Raw genomic sequence first — 10,527 nt, forward strand, 5'->3', positions numbered from 1 at the left:
TAATAATAATGATAATAATAACAAATAAATTAAGTCCTTACACGCCATGCTCCCTCCGCAAAATTATGAATCTTCAGCTATAATAATATATTATATTATATTATAACAAATGTCTACGACCTCTGACCAGCCGCACGACACGGATCTCAACTTCGACTTTTGAGATAATTAATTAATTGAAACTTTTATTCAGAAAAAAAAAAACATGCTTTTACTTGTTAACTCATTTTGTCGTGTAGCCCCAAAACTTCATCTGCATGCGCCGCGTATGGTTTTGAAATGCGATACAAACTCCCTCCATCCTTCAATCAGGTTCCCCAATCCTCCGGTTTATTCTCTTCCATCAATAATCGCTCGCCACGCCTTTTATATCTCCCTGTTTTTCCCCCATTTACGTGGCATTTCATTATTCGCTTAAGCTGCGCAAATAGAATAAATTCTTAAAAAGCATCACCCAACAGGTTGATGTCTTTACGTTTTTGTCTCTTTGTTTTATATGATGATACATATTCTCGGCCTCAGGTTGGTTGAGTTGAGTAGCATTTATTTGGTAAAAATTTAAAAATAGGTTAATAAATAAAATCTTTTAAACAACCCGGCTGGGGGTTGTGTATGCGGTATCGTGTTGTCCTGGGACTGAGCGAGATACGAGCATGGCCAGTACCATGGATTCCTCTCGAGCTTTTGTCAAAGATGTCAAGCGTATTGTTGTTAAGGTTCGTTCATATCGTCACTTTTCTTTTCCATTTTGTCTTTTCACTGCATTCATCACCCTCCTTTTTTTTTTTTTTTTTTGAGTTTCATTGGTCTCCATGCAGTTTATGGACTCTTTTATATATATATATATTTTTAAAAAATAGTGGGGATAGGGGGAACACAATGGCATGCATGTTTGGTTGATGGCATGATGGAAGATGGGGTTTTGTTTAGAGCGTCTGCATGATGTATTCAAAATCTTTTCTTTGGAATGTAATATTGATATCTAGTTTTTAATCTGTTTTTGGGTCCTAGGAATTGCTACCATTTGTTATAAAAGAGGGTGCTTTCCTGTCATTTTCATTACATTTATGTGTTCATATTTTGTTTTCGCGTAAGTTTTTTTCTTTTTCTTTTCTCTTTTCTGTTTCACGTGTTAACTAATTCTGCATTTACAATTGAAGGTTGGAACGGCTGTTGTTACCCGAAGTGATGGAAGACTAGCACTTGGAAGACTAGGAGCTCTTTGTGAGCAGGCATGTTTATCCTGTCATTTGTAGATTTATAGGACTGCAAGCTCCTCGTAAAATTTTTGTGTTCCTTGTTTATATAGCTTGTGTGGTTCCTATTGATTTTAGAGTTCTAAATGTCGTTGCAGATTAAAGAATTGAATTCACAAGGATATGAGGTTATTTTGGTATCGTCAGGTGCCGTCGGCCTCGGTCGCCAAAGGCTTAGATACAGGAGATTAATTAACAGCAGGTCTTTCTTTTTATCCTTCTTTACCTTTCCAGGGTTCTTTTTTTAACATGGAGGAGATATACGAGTTAAGAGGCTGTTTGGATGTTGTTTGATTCTTCACGCACATTATGAATTTAGTGACCTGAAAAATCGGTGCGCATGCCGATTTGTATTGTGGGGATTGCTGCTGGACTTTGCAGATATTTTTAAACATTTCTATCTGTCTTCATATGTAAAATTATGTTAAAGAGAGTTCCTAACTTAAAGCTTCCATTATTAAGTTAAATGGTTTATGTATTCATTAGTTGTTCATATCTTACAGCTTTGCTGATCTCCAAAAACCACAAATTGAACTTGATGGGAAGGCGTGCGCGGCTGTCGGCCAAAATTCTATCATGGCTCTCTATGATACGCTGTTTAGTGAGGTAATTAATTTTTTTTCCCTTAACTTTTGGCAGCATTTTTGGAGCCAGCTCACGTAAGGGTTTGGAGACCTTTTTTTTTTTGTTTCCGTAAAATTAAAAAAAAAAAAAAAATTGTTGCAACCCAATATGGTCCTTGATTTTTGATTTAATAATGTTTTTTTTTCTTCAATACTGCAGCTAGATCTTACATCAGCACAGCTCCTAGTAACAGATAATGATTTTAGAGACAAAGAATTTAGAAGTCAGCTTAGTGAAACAGTTAAATCGTTGTTATCTCTGAGGGTGATTCCCGTTTTTAATGAAAATGATGCTGTGAGTACCAGGAAAGCTCCATATGAGGTATCTTTCACATCCTAGTCACTTTTCATTGTGGGAACCTTTTCTATGATTACCTGGGTTTGCCCTGCTTAATTTATTTATTCTTTTGGCTATGTTATATTGTATTAAAATTAATTATGATATTTCCTGTTAGTAACAATCAGGAAGCAGAGCTCTCTGGTTGAGAACTCAATAATCCTACAGCCATTATGGAAAAAAGAACCTGGAAAATGGTTGCAATAGTTCCACCGTTACTAAGTTTGTGTCCATAATTAATACATGTACTAAAACACAGTTCTGGTAACGTTTCACTCTTTGCAGGATTCTTCCGGTATATTTTGGGATAATGATAGCTTAGCAGCCCTTCTGGCTTTGGAGTTAAAAGCTGATCTTCTCATTCTATTGAGTGATGTAGAAGGTCTTTATAGCGGCCCTCCAAGTGACCCACAGTCAAAGCTAATTGATACATATGTTAAGGAAAGGCATCAAGGTGAAATAACTTTTGGAGACAAGTCTAGGGTTGGAAGAGGGGGCATGACTGCCAAAGTTAAAGCTGCAGTCAATGCAGCGTATGCTGGCATCCCTGTGGTTATCACAAGGTATGGTTTTCTCTTATATTATAGTTTATTCCAACATAGGACAATGAAGATGGCCGTTTTCATATGAAAATGTTTTATCATCTGAATTCAGTGTGTAGGTTTCACTTAAATATGAAATACTACAAGCGGAATAATTTCTTTCTTTTGCTTTTGAAGTGGGTATTCCGATGAAAATATACTGAAAGTTCTGCAAGGAGAGCGTATCGGTACCCTTTTTCATCAAGATGCACATATTTTGGACCCGTTCAATGTAGTTGGTGCACGTGAAATGGCAGTGGCAGCGAGGGAGAGTTCCAGACGACTTCAGGTAACATTGAAGTGCATCACAAATTCAAAGTTTAGTAAGTTTATGTTGAATGGGAAAATTGCAATTGGAGATGCAATTTCTTCCATGTTAACTTGGAAACAAGAGTAACTAAGTGATATCTTCTTTGATAGGCCATGTCATCTGAAGATAGGAAAAAGATATTGTTAGACATAGCTGATGCCTTAGAAGCTAACGAAGAATTGATCATTGAAGAAAATGAAGCTGATGTAGCAGCTGCAGAACAGGAGGGATATGAGAAACCCTTGCTATCACGGCTGGCTTTGAAATCTGGGAAGGCAAGACATTGCTGATACATTGGCTGTTTCTAGTTCTTGTTGCTAAGCTCCATTTCATTTGTAACTAATTAGGTTATAGTATACTAATTTCTATTTTCTTCTCAAAATGGCACAAATTCTGTTTTGATTGAAGTTTACTGTACCTGACAGATTTCAAGTCTCGCGAACTCAGTTCGTGTGCTCGCAAACATGGAAGACCCCATTGGTCATATTCTGAAGAAAACCCAGGTAAGCAATATATTTGTAAGTATACTAAATCCAGGGCTTTAGTCTTGTGATGGGATACCAAGAGATGGACAGACTCGGAATTTAGAATAGATACACAATATTAGTGCCAATCTTGACTTCAGCGCCTAGTAAGCAGCCAGCTTACTTCAGTTTCATAGAAAGCTTGTGAGAGACAGATAGTCTACAGTCTGTCCCTGAAATTATTTCTTGGATGTGAAGTACAGTGGTTATTACAACTCCTACGGAGATCTTCCAGACTATCATAATCCCATCTCTTGAACATTGATCTGACACGTATCTGATTATTTTTTGCCATCAGCTTGCAGATGGACTCTTCTTAGAGAAAACTTCATGTCCCTTGGGTGTTCTCTTGATTGTTTTTGAGTCTCGACCTGATGCACTAGTGCAGGTAAAAATGATCAGAATTATTATATGTTTAAGGTGGTGACCAGAAGATAATTCGTCGTCTCTTTGTTGGCTGTTACTCTCTTTAATGACATATAAAATCATCTTCACGAACATTGTTTTTCACTTAATATCGTTTATTGCACAAAGATTTTTTTAGCTGATTTATTACTTCTATACATACTCCTTTACTTGTCTTTCCATCATGGGTATAATTGGAAAATAAATGCCAAGTCCTCTGCATGTTTAAAAAAATTGTGCTATATTAATTAGACTTCAAGATATATATTTTGCAATATAAGTACGTTCTATATTATTCATTTTTGAATTTTTTCTTTTTGTAAAGTTGCCAAGTAATCAATGAATTCATATGAACAAGTTTTGATGGGATTATGACTTTGCTCAGTTCAGTTGGATATATGGACCTCCTTGATGTATTTGTATCTGCTTTATGTATGCTGCCTTATTGCTCATGGGATTCCTTTTTTCTTGCTGTATAGATAGCTGCATTGGCAATCCGAAGTGGGAATGGGCTTTTATTGAAAGGGGGGAAGGAGGCTAAAAGATCAAATGCAATTCTGCACAAGGTTTCATTTCTCAAAGTTAAATGATCGCCTAGCAATATATTGAATGAATCTGTTCCTAAAGTTTCTGAGTCCTTGTTATATTTATAGATAATTACTGAAGTCATCCCGGAAAATGTTGGTGAAAGACTTATTGGACTAGTGACTTCAAGAGAGGAGATCCCAGATCTGCTTAAGGTATAGATTTGCATTGATGACTGATGTTAAAGCATTTTAACTTTGAGAATGATAAATAAAACTGAGCTTTTGCATTTTTGTGCCAGCTTGATGATGTTATAGATCTTGTAATACCAAGAGGAAGCAACAGACTTGTTTCTCAAATCAAGGAATCGACCAAAATTCCTGTTCTGGGCCATGCTGGTGAGATAAAATACGGATGGAATCTTATTATTCTGTATAAGCTTGCTCTAGTTTAGTAATACTTTATGCGGGAATAATATGTTGGATGTTGTAAAAAAGATGCATTTTTATACTCAGATGGAATTTGCCATATATATGTTGATAAGTCTGCTGATATGGATATGGCAAAGCAAATCGTCTTGGATGCAAAAGTAGATTACCCTGCAGCCTGTAACGCAATGGTAATTTGTTTCATATATTTGTTGATAATATTTTTGGTAAAGTTCCTTAATATAATTGCAAGTTTAGATTTTCAGGAGTCAATGCTTTTTGTTCCTAATACTAGGTGTTTTCTCTGAGTGTTGCTCTCTTGGATGTTGTCAGGAAACACTTCTTATACACCAGGATTTGGTGCCTACTGGCTTCAATGAGCTTATTGATAATCTTCGATCCGAAGGTAAGGCTTTTTCCTTGCAAAAGAAATTGTCACTCCTCACCTTGCCCTTCTAGGTGTACCGAGTCTCTCAAAGATCTGCAAAGTTTTGAATAGATTAATTAGTTGTTTGCTCCATTACCATTTTATTGTATGTCAAAATAGCCTTGTTAATCGTCTATTATCCAATTTTTTGCATGAAAATTTTTGCTATATTAGCATAAATCAAATTTTTTTCGGAACTTTTAAGAAAAACTTCGTTTCAGAGTCTACAATCAGAAGGATATTCATGAAAGGTAACTGGTTCACTTCTTTTGAAGGTGTCACTTTGTATGGTGGACCAAGGGCAAGCTCCTTGCTGAATATTCCTGAGCCAAATTCATTTCATCACGAGTACAACTCAATGGCATGCACTATTGAAATTGTGGATGATGTACATGCAGCCATTGGTCATATACATCAACATGGAAGGCATGTTGCAGTTCTTTTTAGATCATATTTATGCTCACATCTCCTACACAGTCTTACATCTTTTTTGTTCCCTTCTGCAGCGGGCACACTGATTGCATCATTACAAATGACAGTGAAGCTGCAGAAATTTTTCTACGCCAAGTGGACAGGTAGAATGCTTCGATTGTTTGGGGCTCATTTGGTATTGAGGTGCTTTGGCTTTTTAATCCACAGCTGTTTAAATTTTGAAACGGAATCACTAACCTAAGAAAAAAGAACAAACAACTACAAGCAGGCCCTTAGACTTTGTGTTAATTAACACGGTTCCCTTGGAGGTTTGGTTCGCTCACGTCAGGGAACAATAGGATTAAAAATTTTGAATTACTGTTTTGTTCTTTGTAAATTATTTGCCCTTATTCACTATCCAAAATGTATCATTAAACTTTGTAACCATCTAATTTGAGTTGGTTCTTACATTGGCAGTGCGGCTGTATTTCACAATGCAAGCACAAGATTTTGTGATGGAGCTCGATTTGGACTAGGTGCTGAGGTATATTATCACTTGCCAATTATTTGATGATTTTCATTAATATGTTAAAGAACCTAGCTTACATGGCTGATTCTCTTTGGTATCTGGTTAGGTTGGCATAAGCACGAGCAGAATTCATGCTCGGGGTCCAGTTGGAGTTGAAGGATTGTTAACTACAAGATGGTATGAATTTTCTTACGATGTTAATGGAGTTATTCATATAGTTGCACCTTTTTTCTCTTTTCTTCCACACATTACATTACACCATTTATTTATTTTCTTTTTTAATTAAAAGTAGGGAGTGGGTTTTTAAGCCCCTACCTCTCCTAGAATTCAAACTTTAGTGTTCAACCAAATAATGCTGTTGAAAGCCACTCGGCCATGCCTTTGGGGGCAATCATTAGAACATTCATCTAGTTACACCATGATTACATTAGCTGATTTTCAAATATAGTATTCGCTGAAAAAAAAAAAGTGTAACATAATTATTTTTTACTTTCCCATATGCTGTTTGTTGACGATTAGCTTTCTCACTTATTGCAGCATGAGCCTCTATTTTTTATTATCACATGATCAAACTGGTCTGATTTCAAGTTATTGTTGCTCTGCAAAATATGCAGGATTCTCAAAGGAAGCGGGCAAGTGGTGGATGGGGATAAGGGGGTCGAATACATCCACGAGGATGTAAATATTGAGTCCTGAGTATATGTACCAAAAAGTTCTACAATATGCAGAAAAGAAGCGATTTTTATGGGCTTTTGCTGCAAATTTTTTTTCCCCCCTCTTAAGGCATAGTTATATCGGCAGTGCGAAATCTCTTTGATTTCCGAGACTGTAGCAAGCGAATTACTGCCCTCTTGAAATAAGCAAATTGTATCCATTTCCAGCTTGCTGAGATTAATTTAGCAATAGCAGTATACACTACAGATCCTTTCTGGAACATAGCGTTCGTTCACTTAGATAATTCTCGTTACTGATGCAAGTGCATTCTGATAGTATCTTGTCAGTAATTGCAAGAGTTAGAAAACTCATTATTCAAAGAATGCAGTTCAGGAGTATCGTATTTTTCAACCTTGATTGTTGAACACTGCAATTAAAAAGATTTTATTGAGACCTCAAAACCCGCCAATATTAATCTAAGCATACTTCACGACAAGTAGATACCGTTTAAATCACAAGATTTAATAAGTTCCTCAAACTAGAATCGGTGCATTTAATAGGTATAGTTATGCTTTACTCATAAAAGGCAGTGACTGAATGAATGCATTAACAGTACTTACATAACCAAAAAACTAAAGCTACTCCATATGCAGAAAGCTAAGCCTCAACGAAGTCCTTGAGTTTCTTCAACCAAATCAGATATTCACGACTGTCTTTGTTCAGCATGTACTCAAACAAGAAATTTGTTGTGCTAGGCTTTATTCCTCGAATCTCCAAGTACTTGTGGAAAGCTTTCTTCAGGTTCTCATCCAAATCACTTCAAAAAACCAAGAGGAGAAAACTCATATCATATCTATAAGTAAAAGATTATAAATCATTGATGAAAAATTTATGCAAAACTTACTGGAAGTCAGGCCCCTCATAGCCAGCTTCATCCTCCAAATTTTCTGTCTTTCTAACAGCCAAGCTATCAATTGAAATCTCGTCGTGATAAGCAACACAATTAAACTCGAGTGAGGTTCCACTACTCTTAGAGACAGTAACAACCAGCGGGATGCTAGATTGATTAGGCGTTTCCATATCATTGTCGTCATCAACAGCCTCGGGTTGTTCACCACTAACAAGATCAGGCATCTGAACCTCCACTTTAACAAGTTCACCCTCATATTCTCTAGTCAGTGTTATGGTCTGCAGTCCAGGATTGTCTTCAATTTTGAAAGGAAAGCCACCAGGAGTCTCTTCAACCTATTCATCAAAAACAAAGTAAGAGCATACTACACAAGAAAAAATACCATAATATAGACATAGGTATAACAATTAAAAGAACAGTAACAAAGTAGGCTGCAATTGTAGAGATGAAAACTTTCTTATAGCACCAATGTGGTCAACATGTGAACCGGCACAAAAGCTTGCCGCTGCAAACCAAGAGAACTCAAACACACGACAGCTATTGTTATTCGAAACTAGTATAATTCTTAAAAAAACAAAACCATTCACATCACAAGTTTCTTTTAATAACTAAAGATAGCTATCTGCTCACTTTAATCGAAAGAGGAATTTTGGGAAATGATATAAACTAGGAGAAAAAAGCTTGCTAATACAACATTGTGTTATATAGAACATCAGCTTGTAATATTTACAACTAGTTTTACTTTTCATAATAACTTTATGTTAATGTTAATAATAACATAATATCATTCACTATTCAGGCAGGGCAAAAAGCACCACCCATCTAAAACTTAATTAGCTTCTAATTTTCCTTCATTTTCTCAGCAATCAAAATAGGGTATCACACCTAAGAAACTAAGTGACACATAAACATTCACTCAACTCCAACCAAACATGCCATGCGAGTTCTTTTAATTTCTAAATCCAAAAACACCACAAAAACCTCAAATTTCTTTCATTCTCATTCATTTTCTCAGCAATCAAACAGAAAAAAAAAAAAAGTTTGTTTACCAATTAAAATTCAAAAGAAACAAAACCCTCAACAAAATTCTAATTTTCTTTTTTCAGTTTCCACTAATATCTCGGCAACCAAAGGAAATTTCCTCACCCGGTCATGATCATCAGTTTCCACGGCACACTTGATTTCGGAGTCAATGATTCGGAGAAGTGAGTCATCAGACCTCGGCTTCGCAGTCTCAGTAGCCGTAGAGAAGTAAAGATTCGGTGCAAAAGGGCCCAAATTTGGCGTCTGATAGAGAGTTTTTGAAGCGGTGAAGATGGCAGAGTGGTAATTTCTGTTAACTCGGGTAAGTCGAATAGCGAGTGGGGCCAAAGAGGAGGCCGATTTCCGAAGAATTGAACTGAAAACCATTTTGAATTGGAAGGACAAAATAAGTTTCAGGGTTTTTGTTCGGAGACAAGAAAATGTAGGGTTTTAGACTGTTCGTGTGTACGGAAGGATTTTCACGAAGGTCACTCAATTTCTATCATTTCTATATTTAAGCATATAAATTTTCATTTTGTTCATATAAGCCCATTCTCGTATCTGTTGTGATTTGTGAACTACATGGTGATGGTTTCTGTTCTGTACCCCTCAACTCTGCCCACATGTACATACCCATTCACAATTCTCTGCCCATACATGTCAGATGAGCTTAATTGTATGCGTATCAATTACCCTACAGTGTATTTCTTTGTTCACTTTCAATGAATTTCCGGCGAGGTTCGGCCAAAAAAAAAAAAAAATTGAAAGACAACAATTTTTTTTTAAGGAAAAAATGGGAAAATGATATAAATCAAGAAAATCTCTCATACATCTTAGGAAATATCATAATATTATTTGTTTATAAAATGACATTTTGAGATGTCACATCACCACTTTGTTTATAATCAAAATAAAAACTATTCGAAGCATAATATTTTATGTAATAGAAAACAATTCAAATTTAGCCATCAGTTAATTACTTTGGCCAAGGTTCTCCTAAGTCGATCAACATAATCTCATCAATAACACTACTCTCAACCGAATGAAAAAGAGTGAGCCGAGAGCGTCTCCATTTTGTAACAGGACAATTTGTGCTTGCCGCTCAACAGAAGTGGAAAAATCGTATTTACCTTTTTACCTGAACATCATATTAGGAAATTTATTCATAAACAACATGCACAGAATAATGCGAGGATTAGAAATGGCATTCAACTGAACTCAGCCTAAATGTGTACCTGTGCAAAAGAAGTTTTCTTAATCTTCAATCAACTCAGGATAGATTTTTCTCCCCCTGTCCTTGCGTGTAGTCAAAATTAAGCAAGTAGCTGAGCGAGTTCCTGCATGAGTTTCTTTAATCGGAGTCAGCTTTTAATTAAAAGTATCCAAAAAGACTGAGATTCTGACGATCGAGCTGGTTTGAGATGGTTGGCTAAACAATGGTTGATCAAATTGTAATTAATTTATTTGTTATCTCATGTGTTGGATGTCACTAGATAGTTTATTTATTAGGTAGGAACCAGAAAGAGAGTATAAATTGACTCACAATTTGGAGAGAAAATCGTAATCGTAATTGGTAGTTATTTT

General features: G+C 36.0%; 2 protein-coding genes across 3 annotated transcripts; one reads left to right on the forward strand and one right to left on the reverse strand.

Annotated features, from left to right (window-relative positions):
• Window positions 1–400: 400 nt before the first annotated feature.
• LOC102609124 (delta-1-pyrroline-5-carboxylate synthase) lies at window positions 401–7,408 on the forward strand. 2 transcript variants are annotated; one of them, XM_006486357.3, is made up of 20 exons: window positions 401–716; window positions 1,161–1,232; window positions 1,355–1,458; window positions 1,760–1,862; window positions 2,040–2,201; window positions 2,502–2,779; window positions 2,936–3,086; window positions 3,218–3,382; window positions 3,533–3,610; window positions 3,930–4,019; window positions 4,516–4,602; window positions 4,690–4,776; window positions 4,863–4,959; window positions 5,077–5,180; window positions 5,323–5,395; window positions 5,692–5,842; window positions 5,923–5,991; window positions 6,305–6,371; window positions 6,463–6,533; window positions 6,971–7,408. In XM_006486357.3, the coding sequence occupies exons 1-20, from the start codon at window positions 654–656 to the stop codon at window positions 7,050–7,052; spliced, it is 2,154 nt and encodes a 717-aa protein (XP_006486420.1). In that variant the 5' UTR covers window positions 401–653; the 3' UTR covers window positions 7,053–7,408. The 2 variants fall into 2 exon arrangements, with proteins under 2 accessions (XP_006486420.1, XP_052295136.1); XM_052439176.1 differs by lacking the exon at window positions 401–716 and adding an exon at window positions 835–944.
• Window positions 7,409–7,511: 103 nt separating this feature from the next.
• Window positions 7,512–9,384, reverse strand: LOC102608836 (uncharacterized protein At2g39795, mitochondrial-like). The gene is made up of 3 exons (XM_006486356.4): window positions 9,067–9,384; window positions 7,915–8,255; window positions 7,512–7,827 (listed from the first exon to the last, which is right to left on the reverse strand). Exons 1-3 carry the CDS (start codon window positions 9,328–9,330, stop codon window positions 7,668–7,670), a joined length of 765 nt encoding a protein of 254 aa, XP_006486419.1. The 5' UTR covers window positions 9,331–9,384; the 3' UTR covers window positions 7,512–7,667.
• Window positions 9,385–10,527: the final 1,143 nt, after the last annotated feature.

Source organism: Citrus sinensis, chromosome 4 (genome assembly GCF_022201045.2).
Source record: "Citrus sinensis cultivar Valencia sweet orange chromosome 4, DVS_A1.0, whole genome shotgun sequence".
NCBI lineage: Eukaryota > Viridiplantae > Streptophyta > Magnoliopsida > Sapindales > Rutaceae > Citrus > Citrus sinensis.